This window comes from Centruroides vittatus, unplaced genomic scaffold (genome assembly GCF_030686945.1).
Source record: "Centruroides vittatus isolate TY-2023 unplaced genomic scaffold, ASM3068694v2 scaffold_769, whole genome shotgun sequence".
NCBI lineage: Eukaryota > Metazoa > Arthropoda > Arachnida > Scorpiones > Buthidae > Centruroides > Centruroides vittatus.
In genome coordinates, this window is record NW_027122717.1 from 5,561,042 (window position 1) to 5,582,922 (window position 21,881).

General features: G+C 33.0%; 1 protein-coding gene across 1 annotated transcript; it reads left to right on the forward strand.

Moving 5' to 3' along the window:
* Nucleotides 1–300: 300 nt before the first annotated feature.
* Nucleotides 301–21,274, forward strand: LOC136989864 (stearoyl-CoA desaturase 5-like). Its single transcript, XM_067288149.1, has 5 exons — nucleotides 301–422; nucleotides 2,718–2,881; nucleotides 2,964–3,094; nucleotides 10,537–10,742; nucleotides 19,636–21,274. Exons 1-5 carry the CDS (start codon nucleotides 325–327, stop codon nucleotides 20,066–20,068), a joined length of 1,032 nt encoding a protein of 343 aa, XP_067144250.1. The 5' UTR covers nucleotides 301–324; the 3' UTR covers nucleotides 20,069–21,274.
* Nucleotides 21,275–21,881: the final 607 nt, after the last annotated feature.

Sequence of the window (21,881 nt, forward strand, 5' to 3'; positions counted from 1 at the left end):
GATCGTAGTTTAAGGCGTAGTGTTGCTGTTACTGGGTTGTGGTCTGATGATATATCAGCTCCAGGGTATGTTTTTGCCTTGAGGACACTTGATTTATATCTGGTGTTGATTAAGATGTAACACATATTTAATATTGTAAATTCAGAACATGTAGTTATTTATTCAATTACTTCTGTTTCTTCATTTTTATATACATCAGAGTAATTAATTTCCTTGTTATATATCTAATTTATATATATTTGGTTAAATATTTACATTATTTTAAAGTTGAAATGTTAACTTTTCAGTTTGGCACGTCATTTGCTATACTGTACTTCTTTTATCATGGAAAGTTGGAAATTTTTTAAAGTATTATTGGATTGGATTGATAGAATAAGGCACCGCAGTACTTCGGCGATTTGCCGAAAGAGCACTTTCTACGGGTAAGTGGCCCCTATTTAGGTATGGTTTTGGTTATGGCAACGCGTTTAGTGGTTTATTTGGTTATGGCAACACGATACGCGGGGAACTGCCATGGGAAATTCCTCCGGGAGGACTTTTATGGGAAACTGGTCCCTACTTAGGACAACCCGGAAAACGCAATGTGACCAGCCCATTGAGGAGGCGCGAACCCGTGACCAACTACCAGTGTTCAGTAGTGTTATCCACTCAAACCACTGACTAGCACATTATATATATTATTAATGCATTATAATTATAATATGCATTTTTTCGAGTTTTAATTTATTAAAATTAATTTTAAGTAAAGTTTTTGAATGTTCTAACTTAATGTTGTTAGGCTTATAAATTAGGTTCTAAATGACAATAGAACAATTTTTATCGAAGATTTTAAGGAAAAGTAAAAACATAATAATTTTTCTTTTATTAGACAAACAAACTACGAAAAAAATTTTTCAAATTTGGTCAAAGATTTTCCTGTTTTAGTCGTTTATCCGACTTGTCTTTTCTTTTTAAGCGCTAGTAATTTATTTTCACCGCATGTCCTTTTAAGTTTACTTTCTTAAATTTTAATTTATTAATTTACATTAAATGTTGGAATAAAGATTAGATTATCCATTTTGTAAGACCAATTTTTAACTAATAAAAGGTGCTGCAGCATTACAGAATTGCAGATTGTGTGGAGTCACCCAACACTGAAGCTTGCACTCGAACTGAGGGAAAAGAATCGACGTCTTGTACCAATCCTTCTTCAAAGCGACAGTTACAGCTTCTTTAATCGAATTATTTGAGATAATTTATTTATAATTTATAAAATATTATAATCTAGACTGGACTTACCAATTTGTTACGGTTCATACGGTTCATGTAAGTTATAACATACTAGGCTCTTCCCCCACCAAAGCATACAAAAATGCAAGGCCCTAAGCTAAAAACATTTTTAAAAAATCTTTCCACCCTGTGGACACTAAGAGGGCCTCTTTTTTAGTAAGCCCATTATGTATTCGGCCATTATGTATAAAGATGGAGCTCCAAACTACAGATTTATAATACGAGGCCCTATGTTTCAGTTTGTTTAGCTTAAGTTAGCATTACATATTGTGAAGATAGTAATTAGTAAATGAATATTATAGAAAATTTAACTGGGTTACGAAATATAAATTGTTCTACTGGCACCTAAAGTAATGTTAATGAACTTTCTTATTATGTGACATAACGGTATGAATGTCCTGACAATAGAATTAATTACAAGATAAGGTGATATATACATTTAATTTCATTCTGTACTTCAAAAATATATTAATTTTCTTATTATAATCTTTGCATCGTGCTGCTAAATTATATTTTTTCAATGTTTAAACCAGAATTAATTATATAATTTCATTATTTTTTAATGAATGTAGACATTCAGGACCGACAAAGTCCCATGCTAAAATCTTTCTTATAAAACAAGATCTACAAGGAAGCTTATTCTGAGAAAGTTATTTTGAAAAAAAAATTTTTGTCGAATAATTATAGACATAATTTTGTATAATAATTAAGGTCATCAGCAAAATAATCTTTTACACAAATGAATCGAATAACCTCTAAACTACAAATAAAAAATCCTTAAAATATCTGGTTTTTTCAACTTTGTAAATAGATTCTTAAGTGAGTTGCTCTCTGAGGTCAGCGTACTTTGACTTCAATTGACCTCCTTTATGGATTTAAACAATAGATGACAACCAACAAAACACCTGTAAAAGGTTATCCCATTTCCTCTTTTTTACAGTTGTCAACGGCAAACTTATCAAACACCCCCATTGTAATGAAGTTTAAGGTCACTATGTCCAGGAAGTGTACATACTTATAAAAATATAAAGGAAGATATATTATTAAATTTATACGTAAAATTACACGTCGCCATTTCATGCTAATGATGATAGAAGTAATGATCATAGACAAATATAAATTTAATATATTATAATTTTTATTCAAGGCTGTCGAGACCTTGTATGGGGCCCGGGGTAAAGCGGGCCTCATTTACCATTTTATTGAATTACTAACAAAAAAGAAAAAAAAAAAAAAACAATATTAATTTAAACGGATAGGAACCACGACGGGCCTCAAATTTTTCTCCTAATCAGGGAAAAACCCCTCTCCACCACCTTGCTTCTATTCATCTAAGCAGGATATGTGAAAAATCGTGTGTTCAATGTTCAATGTTTATTGATTTAAAAATAATAGTAACTGTTCTGGAAAGGATAAAATTATTATTTTAATAAATTTTTTTCATTCAGAGGTCGCATCATGACTGCTGAAACGAATGCAAATCAAGTTAAAATCGAGCCTCATAAAGAATTGGTATGGAAGAACGTGATACTTTTGACATTTTTACACCTGGCTTCGCTTTATTCACTATACTTAACATTGTTTCGAATTCAGTGGAAGACTATCATTTTTTGTAAGATTTATTTCATTATTTAAATTATATTGATTTAATTGATTGAATGATTTAATTTATTTATTCAATAATTTATCCTTAGCCACTTTTTATGGAATGACTGCGGGTTTAGGAGTTACGGCCGGTGCTCACAGACTATGGTGCCATAGATCATACAAAGCTACTTTACTGCTTCGAATCTTGCTGTGTATATTTAACTGTATGGCCGTACAGGTAAGCTTTCAACAGAGAGTTTTATTCTTTATACTACGAAACATTAGACGGGCGTATGACCCAGTAGTTAGGGTGGAATCCTGCCGCTCTAAGAGACTTAGGTTCGAATCCGTCAGAGTTGAAAATCCACAGAAAATTTTCGTGGGGTTATTCCATTTGGATCTTTCGGACCCAGCCGTCCTATTATAGGCCTGGTCTTTGTAAACAAAAATCTCTGAGTGGCCTATGGGCAGATGATCTTCATACAAAGAGGATCCCTTTGTTTAGAAATGGGTTCTTTCCTTTTTAGAAAGAGTCTCCCTTCCTTTATTCGAAATGCATGCTATTCTTATTCGTTGTGCTTAATTAACAAGTGGCTTTTAAGTAATTTCATATTTTCTGGTTGTCGATAACTATTTGAAATGAAACTTGATACGCTCACAACTTTTTGAAGCACAGACAAGTTCAATCTAAACAGATTCTGTCCAAACATGCTTAGGATCAAACTGGTACTTGAGAAGCTCATACAAAACATAACAAACATTCACAAAAATTTTAATAATAAAACATAATAGCTGCTTTTTAATTTGATTTGCTTCACTTACACTTACAAAGAAATTGAGCTGGGGCCTCAAGAATGCGGACAGTTTATCAATTTGTTTAAATTATATAATATTTTAAAATAAATTAATACATTCAAAGCAATATAGTTTCAGCTAGGAAACTAGGGATTGAATAGGGGAAAAAAGTGAAATCTACTCCGTACGCGGCGCTAGTATCGACGAGGTTGTAAACAGACTAAGCGATACGTTGTCGGTTCTAAAGTACGATTTGTTAATTCTTTAAACGAAAATCCAATAATTATTTTAAGACTGGGTAATGGCTGATAGAGGTTTTAACATTCAGGAATAACTAATTACTAAAGAAGTTGTGGTAAATATACCCACTTTTATGAGAGGAAAAGCACAGCTGAGCAGCAGTTTGTCATCTTGAGACAGAAAAACATCTAGTAAAAGAATACATATTGAACGTATTATAGGAATGGCTCGTACTCACGTACTGTACATATAAAATTTTGAGGCAACACATGCATCCGGCAGTAACGAAACTTGGCAGTGAAATTATATTTATATGTTTTATGTTATGCAATTTTAGACCATGCATTGTTGGCAGAGATTCTTAATTTGTTTCACTGTTAGTCTAGCTCTCTATTAATACCGTATATAATTTTTTTTTCCATTCTAGACCCTAGCCTAATTCAAGTTTTCCATCTATAGTATTTTTAAATTTTTGTCTGTTTATAAATTCTAAGATTAAGAATGTATACTATCATACACAGTAAGGTCTTCATTGTGGAACTTCAATTCAAAGTAATATAGTGGTTTTAAAATTTTTACTATAGTTGAATAAATGTTTGTAAGCTAATAAAAGAATTTTAATCTTTAAAACAAAATCTCTTTTTATTATTTAAAAAAATTCACACTATACACCATCTAGAAAAATTTTACATAAACTCAAATTGTAAAATAACAATTAGCTCAATTATTTTATAAACTTAATGTTTATAAAACATTTTTTTTAAAAAAAGAACTGGCTTAATATGCTCATGGAAAAACATAATTAGTGTTTCAATCATGTCTGCAATGAATTTATCATCTCTTGGAATGATACAAACTTTGAAGTCACTTTTTGTGTAAATAAACAGATGAGCTGTCACTGCTAATTGTCCTTGGATTTGATGAAAATAATCATGATTCCGTTTTAAAGTAATTTTGTCATCAGTACATTCCAAATATGGTATCTTTAGCACATTCACAGGAAGTTTAAAATTGGAGTAAGGACATTTAACTTCTAATATTTTATCATCATCCACTAGCCCATCTGGACTTGCAGCTAAGAATGGGTATTTTGAATGAAGAAACATGCCACATTCTTTCACAGGAGTATTTTACAAAAGAATATGTTTCAATTGCTTCTTTTTCATACCTTAAGCCGTGAGAAATTGCCTTACTTTTTATTGGCCTACTTGACAGTAACGAGTCACACAATTTTAGTCTGTCTGCTGATTTTAATTTACAAACCTTTCCAAAGTTTGAAGGTGTCAAACGCAACAAATGTTCCTTCTTCCAAACTGCACTTTTTCGTTGTAATCGGGTCTCTTTTTCCAAATGTTCTATGTACTCCCTACTTGCTTCAGTTACATGTAAAGCTTTTAAAAACATTTCGGACATTGTGCTTTTGCAATAATCATGATCTGACTCTAAAGCCCTCATGTTTGCTGGTTGCCTTAATTGCAATATCGGTATTGCACAACCACTTTGCATGTTCATTGCCAAATTAATAACAAAGTTTGTATAATCAGAGATTCAACTGCCAGATGGTCTGGGGTCAAATTTCATGTCTTCCAATCGTTTCCTTTTCATTCCTCTCTTCTTAAATAAATGAAATGGAAGCTCACTAGCCTTAATTGGGGAACCTTTATGTTGGCGGGTAGGCTGACGGAATGTTTGCAGAACCTGAATGCATGTTTTGTGACACTTATAATTGCTTGTTCTTCCGTATTCTTCTATTGCCAATAGTGTTACACATACAGGAGGGTCTAATGATGTGTTCACTTGTTTATAATCGATCAGCGCAAATCGCAACCGTCAATCTCGTAACGGTCAAATCGTAACGGTCAACTCTTTGATAACAGGTGCGTGTCTGGGAATTGTAACGGATAAGTTACGGCGGCGCTGATCGATTATAAACAAGTGAACACATCATTAGACCCTCCTGTACATGTTTGCAATACGCTTTAGGCCCTTTACCTGCTGTACATTCACATATTGCATTTTCTATATCCCCATCATCTGTAATTACTAAATCTGTATAATATGTGTTCCCCTTGGTTAATTCAGATTTTACATTACCTTTAAAATATGAAATTTTTTTTCTTTTGTTCCTCTTATTGTTAATAAGAATTCATTAAAATACATCTGCACAGCAGACAGTGGCATTCTTTGATCTGACGTCTCCATGTAGGCATCAATTGTATCTATAGTCAAAACTGGTATTTGTAAACTTGGAGAGAGATCCTTATATTCAGATGAATCAGGTAGTTTGAGTTCAGGAGAGCTATCACAGGATATAGAAAAATTATGAGTTTCCTGATTTCTCTCATATGCCAGTAACCCGAAAATTATTGTAAACAAGTTTAATAACTAGTTAACATATGATCACCAATATTTTATTTGGTTTTTTCTGTCTCATTGACAGGAAAGGCAAAAATTATTATTATATATTATATTCTTACCTTAATATATTACATATAATATAAAAATAAACAGTATAAGATAACTGAACAGTATTGACAAGCACCTAAATATGGCATATATATATAGTGTATGCCAGATTTAGTAAAAGGAAATGGGCAAAAATTCACTTGTACAAAAAGTTTATTGGTGAAGAAATTAGTCTTATTGCATTAAATTATTGAAACAAGTAAGAAGACTTGTGACCAATAAAAAAGACATTTTGATTATATTTATTTTAATTACTCCAAAAATTGTTTTCTCTTGGTAAAAGATTCAGATATATATCTCTTATATTGTCTTAGAACTTCATAGAAAGTAGTTTTGTTTGTGTTGATTGTTGTTCTAAATTACAGTGATAACCTATTGGTACAGTTAACATTTCAGATACTGGTATAAATTGGTTATAATATATCAGGTTCAGTACATGACCATATTCCAAGAGGAAAAAACTTCATTTTAAAGTTTTGACCTTATGTTTTGGTTAGGCAAATGTGAAAAGAATCAATGACAACTTTACTGATCTTTAAATGTTTTTATCGACGAAAAATGTGCATTTTGTGAAATCTTATCCTTAAAACTTTCATCTACTGGTAAGTTACCTTATCATGTAATAGTTATAAGGACTTGAAATTATAAATGTAATAATTAACGATAAAAATGTAGATGTAGATTATTTTAACTTACCTTTCTATTAAATCGGCTTTTCTACCAGCTAACTTGGCATTGTACTTTTTTAATTCTTCCTTTAATTGTACCGTTGTTAACCTTCCTAAAAAATATTTTCGTTCTTCCATTATTATAAAGTAAGCTATCCTTCGAACGGAACAGCTTGTTTACAACCGTATCGATAGGCGCGACACCTATGTCACGTGATAACTTTTTTCCCCTATTAATACACGTCAAGGCGACACGCGAGGATCTGTCGGGGACGGACACCTTCCTAGAGCACTTTTTGTGTGAAATTAGCCCTATTAAGTGTTACAAACATTAAAAAAACCCGAAAAAATTCACGTGGCCAGCCCGTTTTCGAGGCACGAACCCACGACCAGTGTTCAGTTATTTTATCCATTTGGATACCGGTGAGCTTAGCTAGGAGCTTGCGATTTTAGAAAATAATTTCTTATTCTAATTTTAATGTAAGTTAAATAGAAATTGTTTATTATACCAGTAGCTCTTTAGTTCTTACATTTAACATTAATTATACAGTAGATTCCCACATTAGGAGTGCATTAAATGCAAATATAGCCTAATTACTCTAAAGTATTATGTAGAAAGCTTATCCTATTAAGCAAATTTTAACAAATAAATATCAATTTATGTTACTCAAAGTGTGCTTTTTCGGATTTCAAGTTTTATTTCCGGGAACGTAATTTATTACACTGAGCTTGTTTGCATGCCTAATTAAAATTCTAGGCACGTACAGTACTCGTATTATAAAATGTATCAATAAGTTCAATAAATTCGATAACGTTTTAAAACAAATATCCTAAAAACTAGTCAAGTTACACTGTTTATAATTACAGTATTGCGTAACTATAATAATAATAATAGTATATAAATTCATTTGAAAAACTGAAGATAAACAGAGATTTGAAGATACGCTTCTGTAAAAATTGGTAAAAAGATAAATAAATTGGTTTAAAAATGTCTTCTAGCAACGATACCATAAATTGAAACAAATATTCTTCAATATATTTTTATTATTTAAATTACCGTCGGCCATTTTTAAAAAATGAAATAATGACTTCTTAATATTGATTACTTTCAAGTGAGGAATTTAATATTGGTAAATATCTAGAACCATTTAAATAAAATGATAAGTAAAATACTTTATAGCTTAACGAATAATGTAATTATAATATTATTTTCATATATATAAATTAACCCACATGATAAGGTTTTAAGTAGTAATAGTATTAGGCCCATCTATCATTATTTAGGACAGGGATGGGCAACCTTTATCTACGTAAGGGCCGCATTTCAAAACTTTTGAACTGACGCGGGCCGCACACAAGAGAAAAGAGGGGGAAACTGTCGGTAAATCACAATTCTTTATTCATATATAATTATAAATTAGCATAGGTATACTTAATATAGCTTTTGGCACTGATCTAAACGTAATATATCGGAAATATTCGGTTAAATATCAGTCACTGCTAGTTTTAAATTAGTTTCGATGTATCTGTTAGCCGGTTTCTTGTTTTAATTTTTACTAAATTCATTGGGAAAAAACTTTTCACAAATATAAGTTGTAGAAAATAACGTTTGAATTTTTGTCGAATATCTCATTAAGCTGGGAAATTGATATATTTATTCACGTTTTATGCCACGCGGGCCGCAAAAAATATTACTGCGGGCCGCATGCGGCCCGAGGGCCGCGGGTTGCCCATCCCTGATTTAGGAGGTGTATAAAAATTAAATAGATCGAAGTTAGTATTCCTAACTTTTTTATACACAAAATATTATACAGTCGAACCTTCAATAACGGTCACCTCTAAACGGTGGTCATTTCTTTAAGAAAAAATGAATACCTTCAAACAATGATTACTTTCAACATCGATCCTGGCGACTGAAAATCTTATTTTTAACCTCTCAACAACGGAAGGTCCGTTGTTGAGAGGTTAAAAATAAGATGACGCGCAGAAAATAATTCAATGTACAAAATAAATCATAAGATGACGACTCGTATTAAACTGTGTAAATACGGAAGTATCTTCTGCCGGGGGTGATAATTAAGCATTTAATATCAAGAATCTGTTTTATGTGTTTTTAAAGAAGAATTCGAAAAAAAATGTTTTAATTATCACCGCCGGCAGAGGATGCATAATTAAATCTGGGTCGTAGCCTACTGCCCTATTCGTTTCGTATAGAAAGTGTACACTTTAAGCGTCAATTTGACGTCACCTCTTCAGTGTTACAATGAACAAGTTTTTAAAAATGACGTCAAATTGACGTTAAAGTGTAAGTTACTTTCTGGACGAAACGAACGAATCTCATAATATTCTATGTTCTTGCCAGTGGTGGTTTTCAGGGGTCTGATTGTAATTAGTTACAAAGCAACGTGCATTTTTAATATTATAAACGGGTTAGATTAATTAAAAAATGGTTTTTAATAATTAAATTTAATTATTTTTAAAATACAGTCAACCTGCGAACAACGGCCACTTACGGGAACATAAAAAATGGCTGTTGTTCGAGGAGGCCATCGTTTGGAGGTTAATCCGTATGCATTTTTATTAAAAACAAGTAATATAAAAAAAAAAAAATTTTAAAGTCAATTCCTACTTAGGTCAAGAAAGAAAAATTTTATTTTAGTTACTTTTTAAATTCCTACTATTAGTTCACACTCTCCCTATATATATATCTTGTTCAAATTTTTAATCGTTAATAAAATACTTTTTATTCATCCACTCAAGTTCAAATACATTTTTTAAAACTTGTAGTGGATGACACTTGATGTTAAAGCAGTTTTTTCAAATATTAATTCATTAATTAATTAAATTTAAACTGCGGCGCCCGTCAGCAATATGCCCATTCCGACCGATAGAGGGCGCGAGGAGAAAAAAAGCTAACAACGACAGGAGACGGGCAAACATTTCTCTTATATAAGATATTTATGTATATACATATTTATATTAATTGTAATTATTTAATAAAAAGTAACTAAAATAAAATTTTTCTTTGTTGACCTAAGTAGGAATTTACTTTAAAAAAATTTTTTTTTATATTACTTGTTATTAAGTAATTACAGAGTTCGCTTTTTTCTCCTCGCGCCCTCTATCGGTCTGAATCGGCATATTGCTGACGGGCGTCACAGTTTAAATTTAATTAATTAATGAATTAATATTTGAAAAAAACTGTATTAACATCAAGTGTCATCCACTGCAAGTTTAAAAAAAATGTATTTGAACTTGAGTGGATGAATAAAAAGTATTTTATTAACGATTAAAAATTTGAACAATATATATATAGGGAGAGTGTGAACTAATAGTAGGAATTTAATAGTTTCCAAAATTTACAGGTGTCCGTTATTGGAGATTCGACTTGTTAAAAGTTAAGTTCGCTGTAACTTGTACGAGTTTGATATTCTGGTAGCAAATATATTAAGATAATAATTAATTTTTTTAAAAAATGAGTAATTATTAATGCTGTTTTTTTTCTTGACAGACGGATATATACGATTGGTGCAGAGATCATAGAGTACACCATAAATTCTCCGAAACAGATGCCGATCCTCACAATTCCAATCGAGGATTCTTTTTCTCACACATGGGTTGGTTATTTTATAAGAAGCATCCTGATGTTATAACCAAAGGGAAAACTGTCGATCTGAGCGATCTCCTTGCAGATCCCGTTGTCAGATTTCAAAGAAAGTAAGTTCATATCTAAAATGGGTTTCAGAAACAACCAAAGTAATGTTATGCGTGGCCGTCGTGAACTTGTGTGGAGGCCCGAATGTGAAGCGGGCCCCTTTTTTTAACGTGCCCTTTTCCCATTCTTTTAAACAAATGAGGATTTTTCTCCGAGCTCCTTGATGGATTTGGCGCTGCTTACATTTTAGTCACGTATATTTTAAAATTAAAACCGTACAATTTTAATAGAAAGTTATAATGAAAATATCAATAATTTAACAGGTGAATTACAAAAGTATTTTGTTGCAAAATTATGTTTTTAATTTTTTTATTTCAGTATTTTCTAATTGTTTTTCTTATTACTCATTTGTTTAACGGGTACAATAGAAGGGCACCGGAGACGAGGCATGAGAAGTCACTACGCCTCGTCGACGACAAAGGGCACCATATGAGCAGGTTACGAAGTTTGAACGGGAGCAAATGATTGGCCTGATGAAGGGGGATTTTCTTATTGCGAAATTGAGGGGCGTAAATGCCACGACTAGGGATTGCAATTGCTGGATCCCTCATCCAGCAATCCAGCTGGATCCAGCGCATTCTTCGGCGTGCTGGATCCAGCGCTGCGGATCCGCAAATACTCAATTAACTTTCTAAATAATGGCGCAAACGTCTACGTTGTCGGAGTTGCCGCTTTGCTACTTGCGCTATCGCTCGGCGGCGAGAATGACGTTGCCGTTCAGTGTGGCAACCTGTGCTACACCTCTCTCTACACCGCACCGCCCGCCCCCTCTGCTGATCTAATTGCCAGTTGACTTTCCGCTCTCGCTAAATAAAGTGTCTTCGCGCTAAATAAAATAAGTAACTTCTCTCCTAGTCCTGGTGCATAATTCTAATTTACGGTCGTTGTGACGTCAATGAATCACGTGACGGAACGATTTATGATTATTTGATGACTCTGAAACCAACTAACGTAGAGGCAGAAAGGGCCTTCTCCGCAGCGAAATATATATGCAGTTCATTAAGAAGTAGGTTGGGAGACAACACCATTAATACCGTTTGTTTCTTGAGATCCTACTTTCAGAAAAGTCCAAAAAAATAATAATAATAACAGAAGTGATTGATTTAATTTTATTTAATCCTTTAAAATACTTTATTCAAGACAGGGCTAATATTTTATAACTTCTACTCTAATTCTATTAAGTAAGAGGTTTTAACATTTATTCTACAAGTGGTTAGTGGGCTAGACTAGGCAATTTTATTGTGAAAATTAGTGAGAAACTGAGGCTACCTAATTAGTTAAACAGTTAATTAAATTAATGATTATCAGTATCTTAGATATATGATGATATGAATATATGTGATTCATGATTGTGATAATAATAACTAACTACTAGACTACTACTAATTACTTATTCACTACTTTACTAACACGAATAATTAAATTAGTTATAAATAACTACAGACTGATATGTAGAGCCTATATAAGAAAACTGGTAAGACTGATAGCCACTTAGCCACTGATTATCTGTCCTTACATTATTATAATATATTAATATAAATTAATTAGTAGAATTATCTTTGCTATTATTTAACTTTAGTTAGATTATAATTATAATGTAATCTTTAACATTTAAAGTTAATTATCTCTATCTCAAGTGTTAAACCGAACCAAAGTTAAGTTTGCTACCTAAATGTGTAAGAAGTTTTACTGATTTATAGTGACAAGTCTAAATAATAAAACATTTTTTTAAATACTTAAGAAACTTTTATTTCTTTAAAAAACATAAATTGCTGGATAGATAGATAGATAACACTTTATTGCACCAAAAATACATCTGCGCTGGATCCGCGCTGGATCCAGCTGGAATGATGTTGGTCCAGCAAAAATCCAGCTGGATTGAAAACACTGCTGGATTGCAATCCCTAGCCACGATAGTTATGCGAGTGTGGAAGCAGTGGGTTCAAGAGTATCAGAAGAGTCGCAAATTTGGCTGTGTACGACAAATGTTACGTCAGCACGGGCTGACAGACACTTCATTTGAATGACAATTGCAGATCATACAGCTTCATCTCGACAGTTGGCACGACATTGGAGCACTGCTACAGGTGTGCCATTGTCTGCATCCACAGTTCACTGACGTCTGCTGCGCCATTGATCGCAGGCAAGCATTCCTTTGCGCAGGATTCCCGATGCAAAACCATCGACACCTGAGGCAATAAAGGGCTCATCAACTCGGCTATTGGCATGCCGATTGACAACTAATGTCTTTTCCGATGAATCCCGCTTCAATTTAGAGTACAACGATAACCACGGTAGGCGTTAGATACTATAGAGGTGAATAACATCTTCCACAGTGCTCCAGCGTCATACTGGGCAATCGTAAAGAGTGATGGTTTGGGGCGCTATTGGATATCATGGACAATCTCGGCTGCTCAGAATTACGGGTACTCTCAATAGCAATCGCTACATCAGGGAAGTTGAGGAGTCTGAAGTCGTACCCTTCCTTTAACGCATTCCTGGAGTTGTATTTCAACAGGATAATACCCGTCCACATGTTACTATCTGTCGTGCTGAAAAGTATTCCTAATACTTTTCAGCACGACAGATATCGCCTGCCCATTCAGTAGACAAGCGCCCGCTCTAGCATTTATGTCGCCCCAGATACAAAGACAAATTCTCGCCCCTTAAGCATATACAGTACTTTTTAAAAATATATATTTTATTTTAAATAAAAATCAAATGGTTTTAAATTACAATTAAATTGCTATAATTGTTATTCAATAAAAAACACAATGGAATCGGTAGTATTTTAAACTATTTGTAAATTCTAAAAATAAACTATTTTTAGATTAAAAGACGAGTAAAAAGAAACACTCTTTTATAACCAACTTCGAGTGATTAGCGGACAAATGATTAACAACAAATACTAACTTCTACTAGAACCAATTTTTGCTGTTTATTACTTTCAACATCTCCAAATGCATTTCGCTTTGTCTAAGCCTCTTCAGTGGAGAACCCAACAGCAAACTGTTTATTTTATACTGGTTACGCGTTCCCAGCATGCATCAACGTTCATCCCGACATTTAGGTTTATCAAGTTTACATAATCCACAATACAAAAGTGTTCTATAATTCTTCTTTTAAACAGGTTTTCTACTTTGTACAATATTTTAACATTATTTCTATTCATATTACAATGAAAAATACTGCAGGTGACTCCTGTCTTTTAAGACGAATTGCAGCATCGTGTTCGTTTAGGCGTGTCCCGAGCTTTCTTCCCGTTTCTCCAATGTATGATTTTGCTTGTAAATAAGTACATAACAGTTTGTAAACTACTTCTTTAATCCTGTTTTGTTTTTTGGTGTTAATAACGTTAATCACATTAGACAATTTATTTTTCTGTTTGGCCACTGCACATATAGAAAATTTCTTAAACATAGGTTTATATCGTTCATAAAGATTGTATATATAAAGAATTTTTACATAAACATTACTATTTGCATGATTTTTTTACATTGTATCTATAATTTATAAAAGAATTGTACCACTTCCAGATTTTACTTTTTGGATAGTCATTTAATAAGTACTTCTTAAATAGTTGTTTTACTTCTTTATCAATGTCTTCTTGTAAAGATGTTCGGTTTAGTATTTTCCTCAGTTCCATAATGAAAGTTCCATCAGTTCCATTTTTCTTTGTATCTGCAGGGCAATATGATTCATAATTAGCAGTTTTTCCTGTATTACATATTTTTTTCATATTTACGAAACACCAACTGTGTTTTCTCACGTTTTATAGTGACATCCAAGTAGTTTATTTCTTGATTCTGTTCTAATTCACTGGTAAATTTTAAATTATCGTTCAATTTATTTGCGTAATCTTCAATTTCAAAAGGTGTAACTGTATGTGAGTCAAATATGATCAGTATATCATCTACATAGCGAGAATAAAACGCTATACCTGGAACTTGTGATATTTTTTCATCAATCAGTTTCATATATATCTCGGCTAGTTTGGGTCCTAGGACTGATCCTATAGATATTCCATTTTTTTGTTTAAAGAAGTCTGTATAAATAGTAAAATAATTGTTTTTAAGTATGAAATCTATAAAGGCCAATATATATATATATAAAGGCTGATGCGTTGGCGCATGCTGAGAATGCGTAACCAGTATAAAACAACAAACAGTTTGCTGTTGGGTTCTCCACTGAAGAGGCTTAGACAAAGCGAAATGCATTTGGAGATGTTGAAAGTAATAAACAGCAAAAATTGGTTCTATTAGAAGTTAGTATTTGTTGTTAATCATTTGTCCGCTAATCACTCGAAGTTGGTTATAAAAGAGTGTTTCTTTTTACTCGTCTTTTAATCTAAAAATAGTTTATTTTTAGAATTTTCAAATAGTTTATAATTAAATTGTTTATTTAGAAAGAAACATGTAATATAAAATTAACAGTCGAGTACTACAAAACAGTAAAAATTAAAATGTACACCTAGTTACATATTGTTAACCAGATGCATTTTTAATGCTATTACAAAAATGCATTATTGCACAGTCAAACAAAACTTATATCTATAAAAGCTGAACAAAAGTAACATCAACTACACTAAAATTACAATAAACTTTTTTCTCACTTTTAGTTCTGCAAACTTTTTTATGAACTCTTTTACGTTTACTTGATCATCACTTTCATGCTCAATCGCCAAAATGGCCAAACTATTGAGACGATTTTGGGTGGTAGTGGAACATAAAAAGTTCTCTAAATTTAAATTAAATTTAGAGAAACTCCTTTCCCCACTAGCTACAGTTATTGGGTATAGTCGGTAATAATCTTAAGGCAACACTAAGGTTGGGGAAAAATTTAACAGTGTTATTAATTTAATACATTGCTCATACTTTCTTTTTTACCCAAAAGCGCAGAAACCACAGAAATTTCCTCTGCTTATTCTACCCCATTAATGTCAACAGAATCACCATCAGTTAAAATACTCTCCAAATCCTTACAGTGTTGTAAAAGATCGAGTGTAGATGCTAGATCGAAATCTTTTGTTTGCATCAGCTTGCTTATTGGATTAATACAGTTTAATTATTTTATATCAAATAACTATTGAAAACAAAAGCAGTTTAATACAATTTAATAAACCCGAAGCTTCATCTCTTGTTAAATTATCATTAATGCTTAGCAAAGCATCGTATACATCTCCCACAAGAAATCTTAAGGCTTTAAGGTTTCTATATCTGATTACAAAAGTCATTTGCTCTATCTTACTTACGTCAGGAGTGCAATCTAAAATTATGAAATAGTATTTGGCTTTCTTTATTTTAATAATACAATGGGATTTCACATTTTGATGCTAACTTTTACAAAGCTTTTTAGTGATTGCTACAATTATTACAAGCATCTCATACTAATGGTTTGTTTCAGCATTAATAATTCTTTGAGCAGCCGCATCTATAGTTTTACAACACTTCAACCTTTAACTCAGTTTTAGTCACGATTTTTGGACCTGAATATGATTTTTAGAAATTTCATGGTCTTTTAAAGTTTCAACGAAGTGCCTCCAACTTTTAAAACATTCTTATGAAAGGGGACTGATCACACAGCCGAAAATGCAGCAAAAGCAGTATACGTACAACTTACTCTTCATTGCTGAAAATTCGTATATAATAATCTGTGCCAAATTTTCGTCTAGTGTCAACAAAAGGAAATTTATATTGACTTCTTCCGAAACCGTGTCTTCTTTTAATTATTAATTATTTCACAATTGAGTACCTATGCACCAGTTGTGAAATAAAAATAGGAAATTTGTAATTTTACAATGGCTTAGATGGACCTTGCCTTACCAAAAAACTTCTTTTGGCGTCTCCAAAAATTCTTGGCCACAATGTTGGATCTACTTAAGCTGCTAATCTCTCTTTGGGGGGCCTGCGATCGAGTCTGGACGATCAAGACTTGGAGTTTACCTTTGTAACACCTAACTAGGGATTAGTTTTCCATAAAAGTCCTCCTGGGAGGCATATTCTCTCGGCAGATCGCCCACGTGTCGCGTTGTCTAACCGAATAAACCAAACCAAACCCTTAACAGCGTAACAAAAAGGTACATAAAATTTATTTCCTTGACAGAGAAGTAATTCTTTACACATATTTATATTGAAAAGCCAAATTAATAGACTGTTTAAAACATTAGATTCACCATTAAAAAAAAATATTTTATATAATAAAGAATCCATTCATTTGACAGGTAAGGACATTTTTAATATCTGAGAGGAAGAGAACGTTGAAAATGTCAGCTAAATATAAATTTAATTTGCAAAATAAGCGAAAGTTATATCTACAACTCGCAATTTTGTTCGTACTTTTTTGAACTTTTTCTTCCTCATTGACACTAAAAAGGCCTTTTTTCCCAATGTCTACAGTAAGCTCGGCCAGACCCCATAATACGTTGCTTGGATGGCTGGTTTGATGGGATATGACAACGCAAGACTTTCTATAGGAAAGTGGTCATTAATTAGATGTTAAATACGCGAAGAAAACCTGAAAAACTCCACATGATCAGCCCGTTGGAGAAGCACGAACCCGCGACTAACTACAGTGGTTTTATCCACCGGTCCACTGGTGGACCACCACAATAGAAACGACTGGTGAGAGACGAGCTCCCACTGATTGACCATGAATAATTCTTAGGGTGTTGCTCGCTGGGATTCGAAACGGCTAGTGGAAGATGGCCCGACATATTGCCCATAATCTAGTTAAGTAACGCTACATCAGAGTGTAGTCGGAACGAAGCTGCTGGCACCTTTATTTTCTACATTATGAGGAAAAAAAGAAACAAAGAATCATTCGTTCTCAACAATATATTTGATTTCTATTGGATCATTTAAAGGTACAAATATAAGATCAGAATTAGCCATTAATTAATTGCTATGACAACGTTTCACGAAACTCTATCTATCACTATGGGCCTTGGACTTACAGATGGACTCGTAGCGATCTTTATTGTAACTCTTTAAAAATACTGAGTCAGTTATTTTTTTCACTCGACTCAATGTAACTTCGGTAAGACCGATAGCTGTCTCTTTCTCCCTATATCTATTTCGATTTTTGGAAGAGTTGTTTGGAAGACTCTGTGATTTATGTATAGTCATCGAGTATGCTAAGTAAGGAGAAACTGTCAACGAGATCGCAATATATTGCCATCGTTCGAAGAGCGTGTTATGGGGATTATTGGAAACAGATTACCATAGATGACAGGTCCCTGATAGCTATCGAATTCCACTAAAATAAACAGAGGAAGAGCTGGAGGGCGACATTAGAAGCATATATAATGTAGCGTATAGTTCCTAGTGAACCATTGATGAGACCTCCTTGCACACATAAGTTGACTTTCAGCATGATTCTGGCATTAACTGAGAGATTCAAATACTTGGAAAGACCAAGAGCTCAGTCATCTTTGGACGAAGGCAATCTAAAGTGTTTTCAGATGTTATATAAGCAAGAGGGCATCCAGTTGACTGCAAGTAGTCTTCGTTGCTTTGTTTAACTTGCTCGTTTGTTGGATATAGCTCTACTGCCGTTTGGAACTGATCAAGGTCATCCCTGGATTAATAGGCTCGATTTCATATCGTCACAATGTTCAGATCTGTATCAGAGAAATCTCCCTAGATGTTGTAAGGCATCTTTGAAGGAACTATCTGCGCTATTTTGTCTATAAGAATTACTAAGTTCAATGAACTTCTCAAAATAATCAAATGCGAATGTATTGTAATGTCCCAACAAGGTCCCTATCTTGTTGGGACATTACATTGTAAAAAAACACTCGAGTAGAGAGGAGTATCTTTAACAGGAGGAAGCTGACGAAAATCACCAAACAAATAGATAAAGAATCCACCAAAAGGATCTTTCTCGGGTTTATCTCCTTCAATCTTCTCTCGATCATGTAAAGCAATCTTGCACCAATCATGTCATCGATGATGATGAATTTGAGCGACTTCACCTCAATCTGGAATCTGGAATCTGGAATCTCTGTGCATCTCCATTTAGAGATCGAAATTTCGTACTAACGATAGGAAGACGAAGGAGAGAATGGAGCGTAAAGCCATTTAATATTGATCGCTGCTGCTCCATGTTTTAAAAAGAAAACTTTTTAAACTTATTATTCTATAAAGATTCTTTATATTTGTTGTGTATCTAGTTAGCGATAACATTTACCTTTCAAAATTACCGTGTTAATGCTTGTCATATTTTCCGACCACTAGATGACGCTTCTATACGTGCGAGCAGGAAGCGACTAACACTCGACTTCATGCATTCCTCGTCAACATTATAATTCTAGAATGAGTTGTCTGATCTTGATGAAATTTTCTAGGACGACTCATCATCACTCAAGGATGAACAGATTAAAATTTCAACTCTCAAAAATGATCCATACTGAAGAAAAACGCGATCTTCGTTTTGACCCCTATCTCCAGTTCTACAAAAATGGATCATTTTTGAGAATTGAAATTTTAATCAGTTTATCTTTGAGTGATAAGTCGTCATAGAAAATTTCATCAAGATCGGACAACTCATTCTAGAGTTATAATGTTGACAAGGAATGCATGAAGTCAAGTGTGTCGTCACTTCGTTCCGACAATAATAGGGCATTACTCACTAGCATTCGGAACGATCGGTGAGAGACGGGCCCGACAGATTGCCCATGAACAAATCCTGGGGTATGAAAGCCAGGATTTAATGTCGGGGTCCCCAGAACGGTAGTTTGACGTCTTAATCGCCTCGGCCATTCGGCCGGCTAATTGAAGGTGGTAAAAACATAAAAAAAAAAAAAAAATACTGAATAAATTATTGTTGTACTTTCAAATTATATAAAATAAATTTTAATTTTGTTTTTGTTATTTTAATTCATTAATTTTTTTTCAGATTTTATATCCCGTTATCAATTTTGTTTGGATTTTTGATTCCTGCCTTCATACCTTATCGATTTTGGAACGAAGAATTAATAACTGCTCTTTTTGTGACTGGTATTGGAAGATATACTGTACTGTTACACAGTACTTGGGCAGTAAACAGCATAGCACATCTTTACGGGTACCGCCCTTACGACAAAAATATCAACGCCAGGGAAAATTGGTTTGTCACTTTATTTGCTATGGGCGAAGGATTCCATAACTATCACCATACTTTCCCTTGGGATTATTCAACGAGTGAATTTGGAAAGTTATGCAATTTGAGTACAGCTTTTATAGACTTGATGGCATGGTTAGGTTTAGCGTATAATTTAAAAACTGCTTCCGGAAATATAATCAAAAATGTTAAAGAAAATAGAGGTAAAACTGCAAAAAAAGAATATTGAAACGACTCGAAAATACCAAATTACACGTAATTTCATTATTTGTTATCCAATTATTGTTAGATACATAATGGAAATTAAGGAAATCTCAACAGTTAAAGAATATATTTCTTATAGTATATACAGTAGAATAAATATTTAACTGATATTAAGTAGTAGAGTTAATTTTTTTACTTTCCGCCCTGTGGGTACTAAGAAGGCCTTTTATGGGTTTTAGCAAGCCCATTATGGGTTCGGCCAGGCCTACAACGGAGCCCAAATAGCTGTATCCAAAGAGACCACCCCATTGAAATTCCTGGGGTCTTTCAATCTGTCCGGATTCCACAGCGAGCTAGGCAGCCACCCTATCCGCTAGTTTTTACAGGAGAACAAAATACGAAATCATCAATTTTCCAAACTTTATATGGATTTTTAGAAGAATTTATAATAATATTCCTAAGATAAATATCACATAAATATTTATAGATTTACTAAAAACCGAAGGGGTCATATGATTAATATTAGGGATCTGGAATGTATTGATAACATCAGTAAAGAAGAAATTGAAATACTACGAATACCTTCGATACAGCGCCATACACAGACAGTTGATGAAAGCCTGGGTATAACGAAGAAGCCCTTCGCTGCCAAAACGGAATGAATGGATGCAACACTCAGTGCACCCCATTTGACAAGCATTAATTAATTTTCAAAATAAATCCTAAAAATTTTTCCTATAACGCCAACTTTACGATTAATATCAGTTAAAATTACCAGCATATAATACAAGTATAAACTTTATATATAAAATATTTAAATATATAAATATTAATCTATTATAATAATAGATAAATCTTATTTTATTTTATTGATTCAAATATAGTTTGAACTGTTATTCGGATCATACTTTAAAGCAGGGTTTACTAATGGGATCGCTACAGTAGTATTTCAAAAGAGCTCGATGGAACTTAATTGGTCATTTAGGGGTCGATGGAAAACTCAGATACTTGTTCCACTTATTACAAAACTTTCAGATAATTTTCAAATAAAAATAATAACAAATTGCAGCCGAATCATGTGGGAAATTCATTAACTTAGTGTTTCTCAATTTGTATAAACCAAAGGACTACTAAAATGTATGAAAAAATTCAACTGACCATTGTTTTGCAGGCCTAATTTGTTTCATTTGTTGTGTTAATTTTTAAAAATAATAAATATCTGTCTATATCACATGCATACGTAAGACGAAGTTTCTATCTACTTGAAGCCAGTTTTAGTCATGTAAATAATTGATTAAGAGAAACAAGAAACATGTTAAATATAACAGAGCAAAGCTACTAAAGAGTGGTATTAAATAACCTTTATACTTGATATAAAAGATCCAGCAACGAGTTGCATAATTTTCCCGGTAAGAGTTTAAATTGTGTGTTGTACCATATGATATGATATTTTATTTAAAAAATAACTTTTATATTATTAAAGCTTTATGACATAAAGCTTAATTTTAAGATAGAGATGAGTTTTATATAGAAAAAACAGAATTGTAAATGCTAATAACGAGTAAAATCTTCATTAAGTCCGAACCCACTCGAGATATGACACACGAGCCCTTCTATCGACCTACCCCCTTGACCTTTAATAGCTAAAATTTAATAGCATCAATCCTTCAATACACAAACCTCCCTACAAAATTTCAGAGATTTTCGACAAAAGATACAAGAGTTAAGCTTCAAACTGGGTGTCAAAATCGTGCCTCCATACGCACTAACATCCATAGTACAGAAAATACCCCCGAATATTTTTGCATTTCTCAAGTTTTTGCGTAATATATCTAACA